The sequence below is a fragment of the Schistocerca serialis genome, chromosome 8, assembly GCF_023864345.2.
Source record: "Schistocerca serialis cubense isolate TAMUIC-IGC-003099 chromosome 8, iqSchSeri2.2, whole genome shotgun sequence".
Lineage (NCBI taxonomy): Eukaryota > Metazoa > Arthropoda > Insecta > Orthoptera > Acrididae > Schistocerca > Schistocerca serialis.
Genome location: NC_064645.1, coordinates 209,730,920 through 209,756,671, shown reverse-complemented (window position 1 = coordinate 209,756,671; position 25,752 = coordinate 209,730,920). Strand labels below are relative to the sequence as shown.

Sequence of the window (25,752 nt, the reverse complement as noted above, 5' to 3'; positions counted from 1 at the left end):
AATGGGCGCCCTGTTAGACTCTGGAAGTAAAATATCCGTGCTTGGCTATCGTTGGTACAAGTTGTCGAGATTCTTCAAGATCTGTAAACCATAAAAGTCATTCACTGATTGTAGATCAATGGACGTCACCCCCGTGCCAGTCGTAAATGAAGTGAAATTGTACCTTAGATATCAAGAATTATCTTGGCCCATGATGTTAACTGTGGTCACTCCAAAGCCCTTTTGGAGTGTGATTCCTTCCAGAGAACGCGTTGTGTGTTTAATTACGTTAACCAGATGCTCCATTTCAACTTTAAACCTGATCCAAATTTTGTCATGTCAACGAAAGTGTCTTAGCGGAGTGTGTGGTGAAGAGGATGGAGGGTGAGATTCATATCTTTCACCTGTACTGCAAGCAGCTGCGGGTACTGTTAGACATGTTAGGGCGTTACCTGGTGGAGATAATGAACAGACTGAGGTCACAGGGAGGGTAGAGTACCGTACTCAACTTGCTGAAAAAATCCCTGGCAGGCAGTCACCCTACCATTTGTAACCATCCAAGATGGGAGAGTCACGTAAAAGCAATGATCAGATGTTAGCGCTGCGCAGCGTCCATGTTTATGGTGCCTTAAGGTTGGTGGGGAGGCTATCAACTGGTGGTACATTATCACGCTGTAAGCCAGATGGTGTCAAGAAATCGGTACTATTACCTGGTTTCCTAGGGTGCAGTGTTTTACAGTACTCGGCTTTAATAAAACGTACCACCAGGTGCCGTTGGCGGAGAGTCGAAGCTACTGACGGCATTTTGTACACTCTGGTACCTTTTTTAATACATTCGCAAGAAGCGGCGGCAGTTTTATCCTCTCTTTTAGATTCAGTGTTAGGTTACCTCAAGTTAAATTAATCTATAATTACTTGGATGATGTAGTAGTATAAAGTAAGATCTCAGAATAGTTTTTAGAGTACACTGCGCGGGAGCAGGACATTATGTAAAACCGGCCAAGGTGAATTTGGTGTACGATTAGATTTCCTTTTTTGGACACAGTGTCATCTCGAGGGGTGCAGGTATAACACAGACGTACTAAGGTACTTTCCCACTTCTGGGAGATAAGAAATATACTGCTGGTTTCGCACCAGTGCTCAATTTCTTCTCCAGGTTTATCCCCAACAGTGATCAGCACTGGAAGGGTGAAAGGTTCCATTGGAGAGATAGTCAGAAGGTATTGTTTGAGGCCCTGAAGATTGTGCTGGCCAGCGCACCTGTTCTGACACTCCCTGATTTTGAACAACAGCTTGTGTTACAGCCCAATGTGTCTCACCGAGGGATTCAGGGATTATTGTGGTGTTGCTCCAAGTTATTGACGTGGGCTGGTGGCCTATTGCCCTTGCCTGTAGGGCGTTGACGGTGGCCGAGGCGGGTTATTTGATATATGGATTGGAAGCTTTATCAGTACTCTTCGGACTGGAACATTTTAAATTCTACCTATAACACAAACTGCTCATGCTAGAGTCCGAGAACCAGGCCTTGATGTGGGTGGTGACAAGACCCAGAAAAAGATTGGTAGGACCGCCAGGTGGGTAGTTCGAATCCTGGACTTCCGGTTTGAGGTGCACCACGTAAGGGTTAACAACAGTTGGGTTTCTGACACCTTGAGCAGGATATTCCAGACCGAAGGGGCACAAAAGGAAACGGAGGCAGAAACGAGAAAACGAATATCAAGAAGAAGAAGAAGGACCTCTAACGATGGGAACTGTTTTGGGTTAGATCCCTTCCTTGTCTGGGAACTTGGATGTGAAACAGAACCAAAATCCCTGGCTGCAAGAACTGAGGAAGGAACTCAAAAGTAAGAAGGAGGTGCACGAATACTCTTTGAGAAGCGAATTTCTATGCTATCGCATATGACAGGAGAACAGAGACAAGATCAGCTGGCCCACGGAGTTGATCGCTACTGTATCATAAATTTCCACTGTTCGCTTTGTGGCAGACACTTCGGGCTAATAAAAACATCACAAGAACTTAAGAACACTGGACGTGGCCCCCCATTAATGGGGAAATTCACAAATTACTTATGAGGTGTGATGAGCGATTTAGGGACGTAACTGCAGGATTGGGAGGCTTAACTGAGAATGGGCAGCTCACCCTATGGACAAGGTATTCATAGACTATCTGTGACCCCTATCCTATACTACAGTTGGCCATCGTTATATTCTGCTGACAGTAGATGCCTTTCTGCTTTTGTGTGGTTAGTGCCAACTACAGTGACGATCAGTCACTTGCAGAGCATATTTTCCATTTATGGGATGCCGAAGACCTAGAAGAGCGACAATGTGCCAGTCTTCTTGTCGTGTGATTTAGGCTATCTGTTTCGAGAGAGTCACTACACACGTGACGAACACCCCATATTGTCCGCAACCTTCTTTTGTGGAATTGTCAACCATAATCTGAAGGTGACCTTGATTATACGCCAAGTAGCTTCGCAAAGAAATTGGTTAGATTTATAGCATGACTCAGCTTCAAGTTCACCTATGCTTTGCACGAGGCTCATGAAAGCACCCCAGCCAGCATTATGTTAATTCCCTCTATGGAACCTATGGTCGATCAACGACCTGCTGCCGCAAGACAACGTCCCAGAGCCAATCAGAAAAAAGTACGAAGCAGCCATCATCTGGCTTGCACTTTGCAAGGAGGCCAGGAGCTTCAATTCGGTGATGCGTCCTGCAAGCCTGAAGGCGAGAGATGTTTCTTACCTTGAAAACATTCGATGGCAGAGCTAGAGAGCGAAGAGGATACCTAGTAAAACACTATCTTGGTTTATAGGGCCGGATACGGTCTTGAGGATCAGTTCGCGAACCAGTTTCCTGATTCAGAATAAAGCCACGCCGAAGTGCATTATGATGCATATTAGCCAGCTGAAATTGACAGGTGAAGAACTGGACGGTGGCGAGGTATCAGAAGCATTTGCTAAACCCTCCTCTCCGTGAAGTGGAGTGTAGGGTGTATCAATTATTTAATCGCCTGTTTTGATATAACCATCGTAGCAAGCGTCACTGGCAGACTGACCGCTGAAAGTCGCGCAGGTGGCGAAGAGAGAACTTGAAAGGGTCTGAGCGAGCAGCATTGACATACAGTGTTTACAGGTTGAAGGAGGCAGCCGGGTGTGTGCCGAGTAGCTTTGCTGTGCTGCCGTAATGAACTTGGCTGATGAGTGTACTTAACTGCAGTGACCGCGTCTGGGGAATGATTTTCACAGTACAGCATTGCGCAGGTAGTGGGGGCCACGAAACTTACTTTGCCAAACCGGGATTCGGTGAGGCACGTATCACCGACAAGGACATCACTAGTTGCGCGCTGAAAGCTGCGGCCGCGGCCGCCTCTGCTGCCAGCCCCAGAGACCCCCCCTCCCCCCACCCAGCACCACTGTGGCTTACATGGACCACCCTCCCTCCGTCAACTGGTTCAGGGATGTGGTAACAGCTATCTCCACTGCTCGCTCTGACCTGATGCTGCAGCGTTTCCTGCCAGAATCGGCAGCAATGCTAAGTACGGCACATGCCCCTCAGCACCTCACTGCAGCAGCCTTCGCCAATGGGATGGATGCAGTCATCATCGAGTCACAGTATTAGTAATAGTGTTGCTCCTGTGGCTGGTGGCAATTCCCTCTTCTGTCCTTTTAGTGAAGGACATTACATTAGTAACATCGCAATTAGAAAACTCGGTGATTACGGACGCCTTTGAGGAGCGAATCTCGTTCACTTGGATCTTGATTCCAGCTGGAGGGCACCGTGACTCTATAGACTTTCAGAAAGCGTGCCTTCCTGTTCTGGAAACGGGAGCTCCTCAAGCTTATTAGTGATCCATGGTATCCCGGCATTAAATGTAGCGCTGTGCTGTGTATCGAACTATCACATCTCCCAAAACAGGCCTTTGACATTTGAGCCTCCACTAGCTTTGGGAGGGGGGGGGGGCGATGACGTGATATCGCTGAGCACTTCAATCAGTGAGTGGTTTCTTGAGTCCACATGGAGTGTTATACAGGACCAGTTTTCCAAGATGGTAGTTAGAGGGTGAGCTAAAGCGCTCAGCCGAATGCTATACCTTTGCATCCACACGGATATCTATCATCCAGTAAATGGATGATCCTGCTCTATCCAGTTTCTTAAGGATATAGATGATAAGTAAGTATGTATTAATGTTAAAATAAAACCGGCCAGGCTTGTTTTGTATGGTGAAAGAAATTACAATTGTAAGGATAATGCACAGCGCACATCTCGATATGGTAGACACTTTGACATTCGTAAGTGTTATAACTTTGATTTTACCGTGTTCCACGTCAAGATCCATAGCATACCTAAATTTGAGACACAAGTACCGGAATATCGATCAATATTTATGACCTGGAGAGACGCAATTCAGATAAAAAGAACAACCATATAGTCGTTGGACCCCTCCATCTTTCAAATTTTGACAGCGAGCGTAAGCTGCATGTAAAGGTACTGCTATTCTCAAATGAAGAAAATGAGAATGGTTATTACAATTACTGCTGAGTCAAAAACATGTCCCTACTCATTTCCTAAAAGTTGTCAAATAAATACACGCGTAATGCATATTTGCTTAAGGTTCCTCAACGCCTTTTCAACAAGCGAGTTTCTAGCAAAGCGTCCAGCAGATTGCCCGTCTAAGAACCCAGTATCTGTTATTACGCCCGAGGAAAAAAGTTTATAGAGTTTAAGAATACTCATGGAGCGATGCCCATTTGTTGTGTACGCTGACTTTGAATGTCTCCTCGCTGCTATGACCCTCTGTATAGGCGACCCTAACGCCTCACATACTAGCTTCACAGAAAAACATTTTCCATATGCGGCAGCATACGAAGTTCTATCACCCCCTGGACCGAGGCTTAACCGATAAAATCTTATGTTGGGGATAATCCTACAGTTTGGCTTCTCAGTGGGCTTGAAAAACTTTCATTTGTGGTTGATAAGCTTTACAGCGACAATGTTCCTACTATCAAATGGAAGGAGAATGAAGATTTGTACAATAACTCAGTTGACTACCATGTTTGTGGACTGCCGTTACATAGAAAATCGGAAACTCGCTCGTAGCGACCACTGTTATATTCAAATAGTTCAAATGGCTCTGAGCACTATGAGACTTAACATCTGAGGTCATCAGTCCCCTAGAACTCAGAACTACTTAAACCTAACTAACATAAGGACATCACACACATCAATGTCCGAGGCAGGATTCGAACCTGCGACCGTAGCGGTCGCGCGGTTCCAGACTGAAGTGCCTAGAAACGCTCGACCATAACGGCCGGCCCACTGTTATGTGGAAATTCTGTGGCGCAGCTCACAATATATGCAAATTAGAGTATCAACTACAAAGGCATATACACGTTTTCTTTCATAATAAAAAGCGAGTATGATGTTCACTTTCTTGTTGAGCACTTGGCTGATTTCAGCTGGGACAGAAATCAAATGAGTGTCCTACCTGATAGTTTTGAGAATTATATTTCATTCCCGAAGCGCATGACGCCAAGAATTACGCTCCACTTCCTTGACTCGCTGCGTTTTATGGAGGCACCACTCCAGAAACTTGAAACTTTATCTCGGGAGAACATGCACATCATTCGAACTACATTCCCTGACTCGGAAAAGTTTCAGCTAGTGACCAGAGGGGTTTACCTATACGAGATGTGCATAGTATGGCAGAACCCAATGAAATCTGACTACCCGGCATAACTGCATTCTCCAGCAACCTTAGAGGTGATGCCATTGTAGATACAGAGTATGAGCATGCTGGAATGCCAGACGGGATTTCAACACCTCCACTTTAGGAGAGTACGCATAGCTGTACATGGACAGAGACTTGCGCTTGCTTGCGCATGTTTTAGAGAAATTCCAGAGTTTAAACATGACCACATATTCTGTGGATCCCGCCTGGTGAGCCAAAACATTATGACAGCCTACTTAAAAGTGTTTTGGTCCACTTCTGGAACGCAATTCAGCTGTGAGTCTGCGTACCATGGATTCGACAAGTAATTGACAGTTTTCTAGAGGTTTGTGGCACCAGATGCCTACGCAAAATGAAACGTAACTAATGATTATGAGTTATGATCTTGCACTGAAAGTGTAGCTTGCCGTGGAGCAAGGAGGTGAGCAGATGTTGGTTCTCACGCTGGTGAAGCTGACGCTGGCTACTGGGCCTAGCGAGCTCTGTACTCAACTAATGCTGCATGCAGTACGTTACACATACTATCTGTGAATCTCAAGAAGTACTGTTAAACATTAATCGATGTTCTTCATACTTAATATACCAAATTCAATGGATAACACTACCACCCTGTTAAAATACCAAATCAGTAACTTCAGTACTTTAGAAGACAAAGTTTTAGCTGAAACACTTAATAACCGTGATGACACTCTGAAACTGGTTTAGGAACTGTAATGTATTCATCTATAGTATCACCTGAAGCTACAACCAAGAGTACATGTTCATATAAGCAAATTTTCGGAAATTATCTTTGATTTCATTGCCACAGATTTCTGACGTCATTAAAAGTACTTTGGAAAATTCTTATTTCATTGTGTTTTGGTTGTGTGAATGTTTTGGAGAGACTGAGAGTGAATTGAGGACATACATAAAGTGAGGATTTGATATTTTATTAAAACTATGTAAATGTATGCATAAGAAAGATGTTGTCCAATAGGGTAATTTGTGACGTATGACTGGGTGGGCTTGAATTTATAAAAGGCAGCCAGAAGGGGCATTGGGTATTAAATTTACTAGTAATTTTTTTATGGAAAGGAATCGTACTTTGTTTCATTAAATTTTATTAAGTTTCGGTAGTACGAGATTTATAGTCTACATTACTTGTAGTCACCTGATAGGCTGACGTTAGAAATACCGCGAGTATAGAAGTGGTCGAGATGATCCGAATGGCTGATTAATATACTAGACCATAGGAATTCACCATTTTCTGCGAGTTCCGGTAGGGCTTTGTGCCTGAGATCTTTGAGTCTAGATAGTCGCTCGGGAGCTGTCCTCTGGTAAACAACTATGCTAAACCGCATTGATCCAATTTGTACGAAAGTGATGAAATTCACGCCTTTCGTCGACTCTCGAGTCGTTGACCAAAAACGGCCACAGTACTGAGTATTTTAGCTATCTCAGTGATTTGTTTTAAGAGATACCCGCGTGTGAATATATAACGTAGTCCATAAACTCCGAGATGTTATGACGAACACTTCTTCCACGAAATCTACTGAACGACTGAGTGTATTAACCCGGAAGTGGCTGTTAAAAATATCGTGTCGTGATAAACATCTTTTGGCTGCTTTCGTGTGTGAATTTATAGCTGAGACAATGTGACGTCGGTGCTTTTTGTTACGTTTATACAAAATTTATTTTTAATTTATCAGCATAAATTTTTCTTTTGTTAGAGCAATGATTCTTTCTCTCAGGGATATGACCTTTTCTTATCACTTTTACTTACGTGCATAAGTAAATATGAAACGGGTTCTTGAAGGACCGCTGTTATTCATGTACCAACTTTAGATTTTGAACGTGATGACTAAAATATAATTGCCGTTAACTGAATTGAATGTAATTTTGTTAATTTCTATTTATTCATTGCAAAGCAAGGCTCGAGAGAATTTCGATTGTTGCCGTGGAGAGGCCAAGATAAAACTTACTGAACTCATGGAATCTGCATAATTTAAAAAATGAACTTTAACGTAAATTAATTGTCTGTTGCAATTTAAAAAAGTTCTTACAACTAAATCTCTCGCATTTACAGTTACTGTTAACACTTTAAAAAATAAATTAATACTACGGTGCGTAATGGCCGACCAGAGGCTGCATCGCAAGATGAGGTTCTCGCAGCGCAAATTACTGTAAAAATGCTTATTAAAAATAATTAACCACTGCGAGCATTTGAGGTGACAATTATTACAAGGAAATTCATTTTTTTGATAACAGTAACTATTTTATTTTAGCATAATACAGAATAACTTACATAAAATATGTGTAGCCGCTCAATGGCTGCCTTCCGTATCGTGAAACAGAACAGTGTGTGTACCATAAAATACGTCCTTCCTTCTCGGCCGTACAATCGCGTCTCTTTCGATCCTTTTTTATTTTCATAGACATTAAATAAAGATGCTGTTCTTAAATTATCGCTGCATATCAGGTGTTTCAAGAACATTAAGCGTATCTTTTATAATAATTATATTCATAAATTACGTTAACTACGGTATACAACCGATAAAAATGTCAATATTTATGTGACGTACCGTCACAACAATCAGTAGCATTGTGTAATTGATGTCGGGATATTAAATGTGGAATTTATAGCCATTTTCTGTGTTTTAAAGACAGTAAATCAATATAAATCGACTTTTAGACATTTTATTTCAAACGAGTCATGCAAGAATCCCGAACGCTCGACTATTTAAAAAACTTTCAGCTACTGCCCTTCGACTGGATATGTGGTCTTTGAGTGGTAGGTATATAGTCGAATTTTCGTCAGCGCTGCTTCTGTCGGCTAAACCAGTTTCTTTCCATCGCCGAGTGAAGGGGCAGATAACCTGAAACCTATCCTGGTAGGTAGACTAATTGTTTAATGGATAGTGAGAGGTCAACCAGCCCTGACGCAACAGGCACGCACTTCCAGCAATTTACTGGCGGTTGATAGCGCCCCAGTTGTTTTTCATCGGATTCAAATAAGCTCAATTCGCTGATCAAGATATCAACGTAAGCTCACTTAAGTTCACTATCATGTTACTCAAACTACTGCAGCACGGTTCCGGGTTTGGGACACGGACAGTTACTCGGCTGGGAGATGCCATTGCTGTTGAGGAACACATCAAGCATAAGAGGTTACAGGTGGTCCCTAATAATGTTCACGTAGTCCACAGCTGTCATGGCGCCCTCGATTACTACCGCAGGTCCCATGGAAGACCTGTTGAGTCACCCTCATAATACTGCTCCCACCGGCCTGCTTCAGTGGCGCGCTGAATATTTCGAGCATCCGTTCGCCTGGATGACAGTGTATCTGGACACAACCATCGGCTTGGTTTAACAATAAACGAGATTCAACAGAACAGGCAACTCTAATACATTGATCCGCGGTACAATCTCGAACTCGTGCAGACTGTAATTACTACTGACGACGTTGTTGAGACGGCCGCTGTGGCCGAGCGGTTCTAGGCGCTTCAGTCCGGATCTGCGCTGATGCTACGGTCGCAGGTTCAAATTCTGCCTCGGGCATGGATGTGTGTGATGTCCTTAGGTTAGTTAGGTTTATGTAGTTCTAAGTTCTAGGGGACTAATGACCTCAGATGTTAAGTCCCATGGTGCTTAGAGCCATTTGAACCATTTTTGAACCGTCGTTGTTGGGTCAGCGTGGGAACACGTAAGGGTCCTCTGCTGCAGAACAACATGTTCAACACTCTGCGCTGATCGGTGTGCACCAAAACACTTCTACCAGCACCAGTACTGTACTGTCGTCAGGTCTGCCACAGATCGCCGCCTATCACACTTTAGCGAGCGAACAAACTTCCGGTCCCTATGATCTGTGATTATGGTGTACGACCAACTTTTTGTCGCCCGCAGCTCTTGGTCGTGCGGTAGCGTTCTCGCTTCCCGCGCCCGGGTTCCCGGGTTCGATTCCCGGCGGGGTCAGGGATTTTCTCTGCCTCGTGATGGCTGGGTGTTGTGTGTTGTCCTTAGGTTAGTTAGGTTTAAGTAGTTCTAAGTTCTAGGGGACTGATGACCACAGATGTTAAGTCCCATAGTGCTCAGAGCCACTTGAACCAACTTCTTGTCGCCTATTCGTGGTTTGAGTATTCTTCAGCAACTTTCGATGGATACTCACGACGCGACAGTAGCACCTGAACAACCGACCAGCTTATCCGTTTACAAGATGCTCGCTCCCAGGCACTGGGCCACAACAATCTGGCTTTTCTCCGAGTCGCTGAAGTCAGTGGATTTCCGCATTTGCTCCAACTTAACGTCGCTAGAATGATACCCAACTCGTCTCTGCTCCGCTCATATGCACTGATCCGCCAGAACCTTATGACCACCTACTTTATAGCCGGCATGTCCACATTTGATTGATCTCGGCAGCGACGCGTCGTGGCATTGAAGCAGTGACGTCTCGGTTGGTTAGCTGGAAGGAGCTGGCACCACATCTGCACACACAAGTCACCTAATTCTCGAAAGTTTTCGGGGGAGAGGGGGGCCGGTGAGCTCTGAGACCACGTCAATCACATCTCATATGTGTTCGATCGGGTTCGGAAATGGCAAGTTGGGGGCAAGCACATCAGCTGGAACGCGCCACTGTGTTCCTCGAACCACTCCACCACACTCCTTGCCTTGTGAAATGGTGCATTATCTTGTTGCAAAACGCCACTGCCTTCAGGGGACATTACCGTCATGAAGAAGTGTACATAGTCTGCAGCCAGTGTGAGATACTCCTTCTCCGTCATGGTGTCTGTTGTTAGTTCGCCCACGTTTGAGCGCCTGTCCTGTTCTACCAATCTGCCCAGCCTGCAAAGTCCGAAATCTATAATCAGGGGTGGCTGCCCAACTCCACGACATCTGGACGTGTTGCAGTCATTCACCACTGTGCTCCTCGAACGCCCGACAAGTCGTGCAGTTTCCAAAATCCTTGTGCCCAGCCTCCGGGCTACCATAAACTGTCCTCGGTCAGACTCAGACAGATCACGCGCCTTGCCCGTTCTACACACGTACAGCACGCTCACTGATACTACAAGCACCGCTTATGTGTCTGACAGCAGACATTCCTCGCCAGGTGACGCTGCTATCGCCTGAGCGGGTTTATATCGATAGTGTGTTGGTGGCTGATCATTGTACTTGTCTTACCGCGTCACGTGGTCTCGGCGCCACCAGACGACGTACAACGTCACGGTGGGTAGTGATCGAAATGTTTCGGCTCATCACTGTATTCTGAAGGTATAACCTCTAACATGAAGATATCCTGCTGTAAGAATGTGATCCGTTACATTAACAAAGCTATAAAGCTCGTAGCTTATAGCTTTACGTCGAGTCTACAATTACTTTTTTTGAGTTCTACCCTCCTATTACTGTCAGACACCTCGTTTCAACTTTTATTCTCAATTTTCTTCCCAGATTTTTACATATTGAGGCATATGTATCCCCTTCATTAATTTTTCCTCAGTAAAGCTGCGTCTGATTCCACAGGTTATTTTTGCATTACTCAGCTAACGATGAAAGCGGAAACAAAAATTTATTCCTTCTTGTAACTGTTCCTTTGTGTCAAACACATCTTACATTACCCATGGGTTTTACAAATGCTTCCAAATTCCTAAATTCTTGAAGCCAATGAAATTCCATATCGCGTACTGATTATCTCACGGGCTTTCTTGTTACAGACATTGTGTTTTCACTTTGATGGTCCAAGAGCAAAGACGATAATCATTAGTACTGCATCTCTACGTGTGTGTGTGTGTGTGTGTGTGTGTGTGTGTGTGTGTGTGTGTGTGTGTGTGTGTGCATGTGTGTGTTTTGTGTGAGTACCCGGGAGGAAAGTTTGAAAGCTGGTGACGTAATTATCGTTTATTAATTTGTTGAGGTGAAGTGCAATGCTCAAACAGCATAAATTTTACAAACGTAAGCCGCACAACACTTCACTTATCTGTAATGAGTTTCTCTGTACTACGGTACATAAATACAATGAAACAAGGGTTAGGAATTTAAACGGTTTTTATTTTCCGATAAGGTGTAGAAAGATTTATGTATAATTATCGACTTTTACTTGAGAAATATGCTCTCATAGGAAAACATAAGTGCTTTATCTTTATTTGGAAATATGGTAATTGAACATTAACAGACGGATGCCAAATTTCTTTTTATGAGTAATCCTTGTTTCTCGATTCTATTAAGTACTTGCAGTAAGCTTGGAACTGATTATCCGCTGCATCTCTAACCCTAGGGTCCATATCTTTCAATAAATTTGGAAGCACAGCGCTCAGTCCTGACTTCAAGATATGTGCCCTTAGTGCTTTCTGAACCTGTAACACAAGGAAATAAAAATAAGTTATACCAACGGTAGTTTTTCGGACCAGAAATTATTCTCCAAGTAAGAATAACACTATTCATGTTATTTTAGAAAAAAATATGATAAGATCTGTACACTCTATCAACATATAGTTATCATCTTACTTTCATATTTTATTGTATCCTAACGCCTACAACACAGCTTACACTGCATGAAAGACCTCGCTTATTCAGTTTGCGCTGAAGCTCCTAACTGTGTGTTACCTCTTCATTCATATTCACAGAGTTACACTGATGAATGATAGAGAATAATTACTGTCTTCGTACGACGAGAAAGGAAAACGACTTTCAGTTATCACTAGTACTGTATGAGATGTTGAGAGAGGTTTTCATCTCACTAAGTTACAAGATTTGTAGAAAGATTAGCTACGTCGACTATTTTTCATTTTTATATTTAAATCTTGCAGGATTTGACATGAGGTAGCGTTATCTGCGTACAGAATTCAAATGGAATGCGAAAGTGAGTTTACCAAGTGTTCTGTAGGAAAATGGGACGGTACTCCATCAGAAGCTACGTCTTCAGATATTTTTGAATAGACTTGAAATATGGAAATATTTTTCTTGCGCTGGTGGTAAAGCTACAGTGTTGCGAGATCAATGAAACACTTTCAGGTTCGTTATACAAATGAAATGGCACAATTCCAGAGACTTTACTGATCTCGTACAGATTTTATTTTATGTATATAGACTGCAAAGAAGGAATAACTTTCATGTTCACTGAGACTTGTAAAATAGCTTCCGTTGTTAACAATATATGGTGATAAACTGTATCTGATGTACAATACCCAGGATTACCAAGGTGCATCACAACAGGTTATCATGGCCAAAAAAGGGCTGACAAGTGAGTCAACCATAACTATAGTTGAAAACTTTTCAGCCTGGGTTGTTTCTTTCGTGGTGTTACGGTCATCTGTATTATAACATTAAGTTTCAGCGAACACGTCAAGCGTAAATTCTCTGTTATTATATTGCTGGAATCTACAAATTTCTTAAGCAACATTGATTTTTTTCCAGTAATATACACATCTACATAATGGTACAGAAAATTTTTCAATAATGGTGAAACTGCAAACAAAATCATGAGTGTATTAAATACTAATATAGCACTATAACAAATAAGTTTGGCATACGTACTTCGTTGATGTTGTTAGCAATCATGTATCGGACCTTCCATGAAGTGTGCCTAGCGTATTTCAGCAAGACGGGAATGATAGCAAGGCGCGCTGGCTCAGGAATGTGTGGCCACTTACAAATGTAGGTGACAAGTTGTGCAGCCGCCACGCAGGATTCATCCTGTTGAAATAAAGAGAGGTTTGAATCTATTGTTCTTGAGGTACATGCTGCTGAAAATGATTGAAGTAATTACTACACAATTAAATGTCATTTAAAGCCTGTCACTCAACAATGGCATTTGCTACAAAAGTACGTGTATCAATAGTTTAACAGAGAGCATTCTTATTATGATAAAATATCGAATTTCCATTCTTTTTTTGCTATTGTCTTGTAATTAATCATCCACAAAATTTTCTTCTGTAAATCTCATCCCTTTACGTTCCACTTCCGTATCACTAAAATCGTCGGAAAGAACTTTTAATTTGTGCCAAGAATGACAAAACGAAATCTGCTGTTTATCCTATATATATCATAATCAGATTTTTGCAGTTGACTTCAAATAATTCCTTAGAAAACCCAGCGCAGTTAGCGTGTGAATAAGGCGTCACCAACTGTAGCTCTTCAATTTTTTATGCTTTACTCAACCACTTTCTGATCTACAGTTCCAGCAAAACGAATCAAAAGGTTGGACCTCTTGTCTTATGTTTAGCCTCACGTTCAAGTCACTTAATATTGAAGAATATAGTTAAATTTGCAACATATGTTTCAAAAATTATACCCCCAAAATGCTAAATCTTGCACGTTCGCAAAACAACCAGCAGATAACAAGACCACAAAATGTGAGCGCTGAAACCAACAACACGGGAGGAAATTTATCCTGACAAATTTTGTAAAGGACATGAGGATGTCATGTAAAAAAGTTGAAGTTTGGCTCTAGAGACACAAATACATAGAATATGCACAATTGAATCTGTTCAGCTATTACCCAAGAAATTGCAACTCTAACCCGACTATGTACTGAAAACAGCACTTCAAAATAAATTAAAATTTTTGGAAGATAATAGTTCGAATTGTGCCCTAGACTTAAATCTCCAAACAACCGACTATTAAAATTTGAGGCCACTTCTCTCGCTCTGGTATTTTTCCCTTATATATGATCGGTGACTGTAGGATATTTGATTCGATCTACATGGGTCCCATCATTTTCATATGAATGTTAAATATGTGAGGATACTGTCAGTCGGACACTTTGTTCCGAAGCGACAATGATAGTGTCATAATACATATTGAGCAATAATCACAAACTTTATAATTTTTGTAGATGCACTTGGAATTTTGTAATAAATGAAACTTATCATTTATAAACGGAAACACATTTGGTTAGAAAAGATACTAAAGTCTGGGAGGTATATCCGGGGACAAATTTTTTATTTATTTTTTTTTATTTATTTATTTATTGTTCCGTGGGACCACATTTAGGAGAAGTCTCCATGGTCATGGAACGAGTCAATACATGAAATTATAACACGATTGTAGAAACAGATAAAATGAAATATAAGAAACATATTCAGGTGACAAGTCGTTAGTTTAAATAAAGAAAATCAAGAATGTAACACTGGAATTTGCTTAATTTTTTAGCTCTTCCAGGAGCTCCTCGACAGAATAGAAGGAGTGAGCCATGAGGAAACTCTTCAGTTTAGACTTAAAAGTGTTTGGGCTACTGCTAAGATTTTTGAGTTCTTGTGGTAGCATATTGAAAATTGATGCAGCAGAATACTGCACTCCTTTCTGCACAAGAGTCAAGGAAGTGCATTCCACATGCAGATTTGATTTCTGCCTAGTATTAACTGAGTGAAAGCTGCTAACTCTTGGGAATAAGCTAATATTGCTAACAACAAACGACATTAAAGAAAATACATACTGTGAGGGCAATGTCAAAATTCCCAGACTATTGAATAGGGGTCGACAAGAGGTTTTCGAACTTACACCATACATAGCTCGAATAGCCCGTTTTTGAGCCAAAAATACCCTTTTTGAATCAGAAGAATTACCCCAAAAAATAATACCATATGACATAAGCGTATGAAAATATGCGAAGTATACTACTTTTCGTGTTGAAATGTCACTTATTTCAGATACTGTTCTAATGGTAAATAAAGCGGCATTTAGTTTCTGAACAAGATCCTGAACATGGGCTTTCCACAACAGCTTACTATCTATCCGTACGCCTAGGAACTTGAACTGTTCCGTCTCGCTTATAACATGCCCATTCTGTCTGATTAAAATGTCAGTTCTTGTTGAATTGTGGGTTAGAAACTGTAAAAACTGAGTCTTACTGTGATTTAGCATCAAATTATTTTCCACAAGCCACGAACTTATATCATGAACTACATTATTTGATAATGTTTCAATATTACACACAAGATCCTTCACTACCAAGGTGGTGTCATCAGCAAACAGAAATATTTTTGAATCACCTGTAATACTAGAAGGCATATCATTTACATAAATAAGAAACAGCAGTGGCCCCAGCACCGACCCTTGGGGAACGCCCCATTTAACAGTGCCCCATTGGGACTGAACATCATTACCACTCTCAATATTGCGGAGGATTACCTTCTGCTTTCTGTTCTTAAAGTAGGAGGCGAACCAATTGTAAGCTACTCCCCTTACTCCATAATGTTCCAACTTCTGCAGTAATATTTTGTGGTCAACACAGTCAAAAGCCTTTGTTAAATCAAAGAAAACACCTAACGTTCGCAACCTTTTATTTAATCCGTCCAAAACCTCACAGAGAAAAGAGACTATAGCATTTTCAGTTGTTAAGCCATTTCTAAAACCAAACTGTACATTTGACAGCAAATTATGTGAATTTAAATGCTGCAGTAACCTTGTATATACAACCCTCTCGATAACTTTAGCAAACACCGATGGCATAGAAATAGGTCTATAATTGTCAACATTATCCCTGTCTCCCTTTTTATAAAGTGGCTTCACTACCGAGTACTTTAATCGGTCAGGAAACCGACCACTCCTAAAGGAAAAGTTACAGATATGGCTAAGTACTGAGCTAACATATGTGGAACAATACTTCAGTATTCTGCTAGATACCCCGTCATATCCATGAGAGTTCTTGGTCTTTAGTGATTTAATTATTAACTCAATCTCCCTCTTGTCAGTATCATGGAGGAGCATTTCAGGTAACAGTCTCGGAACACTTTTTTCTAAGAGCGCTATATGATTCCCTGTTGGGACTAGGTTTCTATTTAGTTCACCTGCTATATTCAGAAAGTGATTATTAAGTACTGTACATATATGCGACTTATCAGTAACACAGACATCCCCACTACGCACTGATTCTATATTCTCGACCTGTCTCTGCAGACCAGCCACTTCCTTTACGACTGACCATATGGTTTTAATTTTATCCTGAGACTTAGCTATTCTATCTGCATACCACATACTTTTTGCCTTCCTAATAACTTTTTTAAGCACCTTACAATACTGTTTGTAATGGGCTGCTGTATTTAGATTTTGACTGTTTCTAACGTTTTGATATAATTGCCACTTTGTTCTACAAGATATTCTTATCCCTTTAGTCAGCCACCCAGGCTGCCTGTTTGTGCTAGTACCCTGTTTTGAACGTTCTAACGGAAAACAACTTTCAAAGAGCACGAGAAAAGTCTTGAGGAAAGCATTATATTTATCGTCTACTGTATCAGCACTATAAACATCTTGCCACTCTTGTTCCTTGATAAGGTTTACAAAAGTCTGTACAGCAACTGGATCAGCTTTCCTAAAAAGTTGGTAACTATCTTTAACATGTGTTGCAGCACAAAAATCTTTTAGACTTAAAATTTGTGCATCATGATCTGAAAGGCCATTCACCTTTTTGCTAACAGAATGCCCTTCTAATAATGACGAATGAACAAAAATATTGTCTATGGTTGTTCTACTGTTCCCTTGCACTCTCGTTGGAAAGAATACGGTTTGCATAAGATTATATGAATTAAGGAGGTCTACCAGCATCCTTTTCCTTGCACAATCACTTATACAATTAATATTGAAGTCACCACATATAACTAACTTTTTGTATTTCCTATAAAGTGAACCAAGAACCTCCTCTAGCTTTAGCAAAAAAGTTGTGAAATCGGAGTCCGGGGATCTATAAATAACAACAGTAAGAAGTTTAGCTCCACTAAATTTAACCACACCTGCACAACATTCAAACACCTTTTCAGTGCAGTACTTTGAAACATCAATTGACTCAAATGGGATACCGTTTTTCACATACATGGCTACTCCCCCACACCGCAAAGAGCTCCTAGAAAAGCTGCCAGCCAACCTGTATCCTGGTAAAGGAAGCCTCTGAATTATCTCCTTATTTAAGAAGTGTTCAGATATACCAATAATTTCAGAGTCAACATCTATAAGCAGTTCACTAACTTTATCTCTAATACCTTGTATATTTTGATGAAATATACTAATTCCCTCATTAATTGGATACCCAAGCTTTGTAGAAAGTGGCTTCTTTGTTAGAGAGACTTCCCTTAAGCAGGAATACCTATCAGCTGACTTCAATCTAAAAAAGGTACAGCTCTAACACCCACAACTACCGGAATTTTCCCATGAGTGATCCCACCACCCCCACCTATGCTGTCACCTACAAGTTTTGCCAACCTCCCCTTCCCATACCTGTTGAGGTGCAGGCCATGTCTAGTGAAACCCGTCCTACTGATAGACTCCACCGACACCACTGAAATGTGACTCATGCCTTCTGTCATCAGCGCACCCCCAAGTCTCATGTTATTACGCCTGACGGCTGTATTAAGATGAGGCCGATCGTGACGCTGAAACAGTTCCACGAAATGCACATTCGTGTTGCCAGTCTGAGTGGCTATCTTTTCCAGGTCACCATCTATGTCATACTCCCCATCCCTATCAATACTATTACCAGCCCCACCCACAATCACTACCTGATCCTCTTTAGTAAAATCCCTACATAACCCCCCTATGTTAAAAGTCACCTGAGCCAATCCTGCATTAGGCTTCACAATGCTGGTGACCTGGTACTCACTCCCCAAAACTTCCTGCAACTGCTGGCCTACACCTCTACCATGAGAACTACCTAACAGCAGAACCTTCTTCCTTCTCTTAGACTTTGCAACTGTCCTAGCCACCGTAACTGCTGAGGTCTGCTGCATACTTCCTACATCTACAGCTACTAGAGATTCCTCTCCACTAGACTCTGACAGTTGGTCATATCTATTACAAACACCAATAGTAAAACTGTCTGAAAATCTCCTTCTCCTAGCAGATCTCTTGCCAACAGCCAGCTCCCATTCCCCAACCCCCTTCTCCCTCCTCATTCTATCTAGCTCCTCCTGTGCGTTTTTCAACTGCACCTGAAGGGCACAGATCTTACGCTCCTGCTCCTCTATCAACTTACTCTTGCTACATAACCTGCAGTTCCAGGAGAGGATCTCACCAGAATGCCCACTGGCTTCCCCACTGCATTCCCCCCAGTGAAAATACTTCGAACAAGTCTCACACCGTAATCCACTACTCACGAACCTACGGCAAAGCCCACACTTCTCACTCATGGTAAAATTTTACAATTATTGAAACAAGAAAACAACTTTATCTAAGTTCCGCTACTACAATAAGAAGATGTTAAAAAATGACTACAATTATCACAAACTTGCTCTACAAGGGAAGTAACTACTATTATTGACAGTATTAATCAACAACAAATGAGAATATAACAAAATAGTAACACAGGAAGAAAATCAAACGTCTAATGACAGTAACGCAACTGAAAGCAGTTCGCAAAAATTTCTTCTGAAGTTATTTCACCGGAAAACACCAAGAACACCGGTTGAAGACTACTAAAGTTCCTAAATAAACTACTATACACGAACAATTAATTAGTACTTAGCTTTCGATGCGCCGCTACAGCTGCAACTGGTCAGCGCGGAATGTAAACACGGGTAAGAGGTTAAGTTGCTCGATACTAAACACTCACAAATATCAGGCCACAACACAAGAAATGCAGAGGTGAATGAAGAAACCACTAATAAGTCACTTATATAGTAAATATTATCACAAAAACAGTTAAAATATATATCTGAAACCTAAAAATAGATGAAAACTTAGAGAGCGATCTCACACGCCGTCACGTGCTTATGACGTCACACCAAAGAGTTTCTACAAATGGTGCAATTATAGTGTTAGATGTCATTGTGTGTGACACTAGGATGGATGATAAGTCTGTTAAGCGATTCCGATCTCCAAAAACGTACCACTAAGGCATATGCACTCATTTGGTCAGTCTTTTGCAGTTTCACTGAATACGAAACATATACACTCATGACTGGGAGCCTGTGTTTTTTAATAATGCTTTACTGTCCTCCTCCACCTGCTCAAATGTCTTCTGAGTTCCAACACCATTAATTGTAAATCAACGACAAGTGTAACAGAATAGTCAAGTTTGGTGGCATTCTTGCAGCAAGAGAGTCGTGCCCCGTAATTCAGTACAGTCGTACACAGGTCGTCTGCTGGGGATATGTGATGAGTCCTTTCGAATCATATGTTATATAAGATGGTTTCTCTGACAGACGCTGGATTACGATACAGTTACATTCGGATTTTCTAGGGCCATAAACGCCAGTCAGCACATAAATTTATTTCCTCATCCTTAACGCAAGCGGCACTAGCGAAATTAGAAGCTAATAATTACTTACGATTGAATACATCCAGACATTTGTCGTTCCTTTTCCCTATAAATAACAAGCTCTCATTTATATGAACCTCTAATGAGCTTATTTGTCTGTAAATGAAGTATACGCAACTTTGCTGTATACTATGAAATTTATGTCAAAGACTTTGTGTGGAAAGAGATTTTTGTGGAGTCATACTAATAACATGTACTTGAAACATGTATGTTAAAATTATAGTACCTTTTCTTCTGCTAGCTTCTCCAGAATAGGTATTATGAAAGACATGTTCGGTTGTACATCGTATTGTTTTGCAAAGTTACCCAGTATCGTTACGACCATTCTCCTCACACGTATGTTATCGTCCACGCTAAGACGATTCAATATTTTCCACGTCTCATCTGCAAACAAATAAAGGACGAAAACTATAGAATTTTTATAGTTTATGTTGACTAGCAAATAATGATTAATCAGAAAGATGTATTAAGTTAAATCATAAATTAAGAAAGCGAATTAGTCGTCAGAAAATGCTATCATAACTAGTATATTAACAATTAGCTACCGTTAAACGTCTACATTAGGGCTACTTTTGTACACTCAAACTGAAATTGGATTAAAAACGAAGGATTTCGTAAGATTTAGTGTTGAAGTGATTTATAGTATACTTTGAGTAAACAAAAATGACTCAGTTCCTTACTTTCAAATCGCCGATATACTATTTCCCAAGATGTACTCTGTATGCCCGAATCTGCACGGTGTACTTTCCAGAGCATTAAGTGTATGCTAATGATGGTGAATATGACATCCAATGGAAAACTGACACTACCAAAAGCAAATTATTCTTCCGGGATCCCGTAACACGCCCTTATTTCCGGTATTTAATTTCGTGATTAGCATTTAAGGTAAATAATCGTTTCTTAAGTCCATGGTTGTGTATCTCGGTGCTACAGTGCAGATATTAGTGTCATCTGGTTTTCATTTATCTATGGTACTGTCGTCCAATGAAAGTATGTTTCTTTGTGGTACTTAGGCAAAACATTCACTTTATGTTATACAGAAAAATTTGAGCTGTGTGGCTTACTTACATTTTCTGTGAGAATCGTTGAAAGAAACATGACCGTAAAGCATATCGTACTGTTTTCCCCAGTTCCCTGTTAATATACTTGGCTATCTTTTCCACACAATAGACGACTTTACGTTACTCTTCTCTAGATTCATCGTAGTGGCGTCCAGTACGTATCTGTATACTGTACAGTACCTGCAATTGTTAGCAGTGCTGTAGTGATTTGATGTGAATCGGATAGTCACTGAAATTACTGATTTACACTCTGCTGTTCTTTCGACCTAAATAGGAAATGTTCAATGAGAGTGTTCCTTGTATATGTCAATGTTTCTTATAGTCCTTCACGCATGTTATGTTTACACGGAGAGAACACATTCGAAAATGCTCTGTCTTACCTTTCTCTTTAAAGAGTGAAAGTTTACAGACGTTTGAGACGTTTCTGAACGTTTCTCAAATTGCTGATAAAGTAGGCCAGCTAAGCGCTCGATCGCTCTTGAGAAACGGAGTGTACAAGCGCCCAGAGTTTCTTTCAAAGGTACCTCTGCAAACCCATGGTGGTTCATCGCTACTGATTGTTTTCCTCCAGAGCTCAAACATATTTCTTCTTGATGGTCAGTGCTTTTTGTTTGAATCTTTTGCATTTCGCTTTAGGTGGTGCAGACACAAAGCCAAGATCCTGCATCACGCAACGTTTCATTGCCACGATCAAAGCGAACGATCGATGAATGTCTACAATTTACAGAAATACAGTACTGTTGACTCTGACCAGTGTCAATTCGATAATTCAGAATTCTCTAAATTTGGATTCCGCCACATCTGACAGAGTTCAGCTAATTCACAGAAGTGTTTTACGTGCAGCTATCGACGCGCTTCCCTTTCGACCCACATTACGTCTACCGCATTGAACTACGTACTTTTATACTATTCGCACATTCTGGGATGTATCAGTATTAAAGAGATCACTTTCAGTATCAAGAAATGAAGCACGAATATATGAGCCTATTGCAGACATTTCGCGGTCTGTTATTTGCCATTGCAAAGGCTTGGAGCCTCCTAAGATCGAGTTAAAATTTCAGATGTAAGGAGCAAAACAGACACTTTTTCTACGAAACACCTTAAAAGCTACGGCACATCATCGCGAATTCCATTAGTTCACTTTACTTTAAAATTACCATTCATTTCTGAACATAAAGGCAGTGAATAATAACGTGGTTGGAAATGGAATAAAACACAAACATTTCCTAAATGACTTCCTATAACCACAAAATTTAAATTCATTAATCTAAGTGAATTACCTTTTGCTTGTGGTGAAACATGTCCATAAAACGCAAAAAGAATTCTGCATGCACCAATTCTTGACGATGTGGATTTTTGTGTTGCCATATTCTCAACGACAGCCACATAGTTATCAAAAAAGTCAGGTTGATTGTGGTGCTGAGTTAAAAGCCGAGGGCAATTATTCATCTTTTCCGTGTCATTTGTTTCCTCTAAACCAGCCATCAAAGTTGCAGGTGGCTGGAAAAAGAATTGAACGAATACGTGAAACAAATGTCCCAATGAATAATTTAATAAAGCTTCTATATACAGAGAGAATTTATCAGAGTAACAAAGAGTAAATAATTGTAACATCAGCAATGTCACTTTCATTCCAGCTTATGAATTGCTTTTGCACGTCTTATTTCACCTAGTGCATGACTTTTGTGTGTAGTATTGGCCTGCTTTCACTTAAAAGCTACTGGTTCGCCCTGTCTGTGGATAATCATTCTATTAAACGCTACTGCTGGAACTATTCTCTGCGATCGTGAAACTAGAGTTACTATTGGTGAAATGTATGTCCACGTTTCTACATATTTCGTAATTCATAACCACATATTTCGCTGAGTACCTTGTGCAACGTACAGCATATGTAGCGTAATGTAGTTATTAGTGTCTTTGGTGGCCACTGTGACAAGTGCCCTAGTTGTGTGGAATAACTAATCACGTAGAAGTACTCTGCTCACCTGAGATTCAGCTGTTGTCATTTCCGCAGCACACATCTCTTCTAGATCTTCATCACTGGTATTTCGCCTCCTCTTGAAGAGGCAGGAGAAGCAGGAGTCCAGCTCCTTAGGAAACAGACGATTCCGAATACGACGAAACATCTGTGGCCGAAGAAAATAGCCAGTGTCACGAGCTATCTAATACTGCATTAAAATATAAAAAGTCTGCTGTAACAGTAGGATTCCTCCTGTCAGATAAAAACTGAAAAAGAAATGCTTTTCTACACAGAAATTACCTCTGTGACTTCAACCTTTTTAGTTACTGATTATCACTCATTTACTTATCTTTTCCGTGTATTTAGTACAATTCTAACAAAAGTTCCTGAGAGAGGAATATAATTCCGGTTTATCAGATTGGAAAGTACAGATTGAGAATTAGTGAGGGCAGCGAGAGGTTCTCATATCGACTGCGGTCTTCATCGTGGCGGCGTATTTGTTAGAAATCTGACTTCTAACTGTGCTGTGTAATAATCATAATGACTGGGCAGACAATTTTTCGTGTTGACGGCCCTTGCACCTGCCGATTTCCTGGCCGGTAAATACAGACATCTTTAACAGCGCAACATTTCCTGTTCCGAAAAATATGACCGCGACACGAAATCAAAACGAATGTAGCGAAGACTGAGTACTAAATTATTACGTTCGAATTTGAACCGACACAGAGAAATGGACCAAAACATCATCGGAACAGGCATATGATTAGGCGGAAGAATTTTCCAACTAAAAAAAATTAGCATGAATCTCCTAATTGACAACATCATCAAAATTACTGGTAAGGGTTGGGTTGTTTGGGGAAGGAGACCAGACAGCGAGGTCATCGGTCTCATCGGATTAGGGAAGGAAGGGGAAGGAAGTCGGCCGTGCCCTTTCAAAGGAACCATCCCGGCATTTGCCTGGAGCGGTTTAGGGAAATCACGGAAAACCTAAATCAGGATGGCCGGACGCTGGATTGAACCGTCATCCTCCCGAATTTCGAGTCCAGTGTCTAACCACTGCGCCACCTCGCTCGGTTACTAGTAAGCTCTAGCGTGTCAGAGAACAAAGTATGTTACTGTATACGATATTCTTAGAAGAACAAGTAAGCAAAATACTCAAAACATTGTGTTCTACAAGGAAATCAGATCGTTCAAAAAATTATGATTCTTGAAATTTTCCCGGCGTAAAGAGTATTCCACGAAGTTTCGGGATTGCGGCTATATAATGTCGACTTCCTACCATGAGATTTCGGATGACAAGCATTTAGCCACCTTCAGGTGAGTGTTTCGCACTGGAGGTTGCTGGTTCATGAAGCTGCTAAACGATTAAGACCTCACACTAAGGTTACGTGGTCTTCAGAAAATGCACGAAGAAGGCCTTCCACTACGTGCTATTGTGAGCAATATCGGCGCTCCAACGTGTGACTTATCGACACCTCCCCTCTTTACTGAGACATTCTGGAGGAAGACCTCACATCATTTTCGCAACTCCGGTGACTTTATTAACAGACTGAAGGCACTTAGAATCCACGAATTTCACTTACTAGTAAGTTTCGATGTTGTCTCACTCTTCACTAGGGTCCTGGTCATGATTGTCACTCACTAGCAGTGAGTTCAAAGCTGACATAAGAGCCCTATTTCACCTTGCCCTTTCCTCAACCTACTTTTTATTCAGCAGTCAATATTTTGAGCAAATTGACAGTGTTGCCATTGGTAGTGCTCTCTCCCCTCTGGCAGCAAACTTTTTTTGTAGAATACTTTGAGGAGAGGTCACTTGATTCGGCAGAACCTAAAGCAAAAACCGAGCGAGGTGGCGCAGTGGTTAGACACTGGACTCGCATTCGGGAGGACGACGGTTCAATCCCGCGTCCGGCCATTCTGATTTAGGTTTTCCGTGATTTCCCTAAATCACTCCAGGCAAATGCCGAGATGGTTCCTCTGACAGGGCACGGCCGACTTCCTCCCCATCCTTCCCTAATCCGATGAGACCGATGACCTCGCTGTCTGGTCTCCTTCCCCAAACAACCCAACCCAACCCTAAAGCAAAAGTCTTGTGGTGATACGTCATTAATACTTTTGTGGTGTGGCTCCTCGGTGAGGAAGAACTGTCCCGCTTTTTGCAAACACCTGAACTATATCGAAGAGAATATCAAGCCGGCCGCAGTGGCCGAGCGGTTCTAGGCGCTTCAGTCCGGAACCGCGCGACTCCTACGGTCACAGCTTCGAATCCTGCCTCGGGCATGGATGTGTGTGAAGTCCTTAGGTTAGTTAGGCAAGTAGTTCTAAGTTATAGGGGCTGATGATCTCAGGTGTTAAGTCACATAATGCTCAGAGCCATTTGAACCATTTTTAGAGAATATCATATTAACGATGGAAGTGGAGATGGGACGCTGTTTGCCAATTTGGACGTCTTGGTCACATGGAAATTGGACGGATCTCTGGGACATTTCGTCTACCGTATGCCCACACATACAGACCTGTATTTGCAAGTGTCTAGTGGCCACCACACATGACAAACCATGGACGTCCTTCAAAAGTTGGTGAACAGGGCACACGTTGTGTCTCATGGAGACAACCTTGCAACGAAACTAGAACACCTACAATCAGTATTAAAAGATAATGGATATTCTCCACATCAGATCGGCAAAGCTTTAAGGAAGACGAAACGTGACCACCCACAAGAACTATAGAAGAAAGAGCGGATAAGTCCAGAGCCTTTCTCCCGTGTGTCGACAATATCTCGTCGAAATTAGGCAGGATCTTA

General features: G+C 41.4%; 1 protein-coding gene across 1 annotated transcript in view; it reads left to right on the top strand.

Moving 5' to 3' along the window:
* Positions 1–541: 541 nt before the first annotated feature.
* LOC126416926 (octapeptide-repeat protein T2-like) overlaps positions 542–25,752 on the top strand; it is a 95,417-nt gene continuing 70,206 nt past the window's right edge. The window contains exon 1 of the mRNA XM_050084809.1: positions 542–612. Coding sequence (XP_049940766.1) covers positions 542–612 — 71 coding nt within the window. The remainder of the gene's footprint in view (positions 613–25,752) is intronic.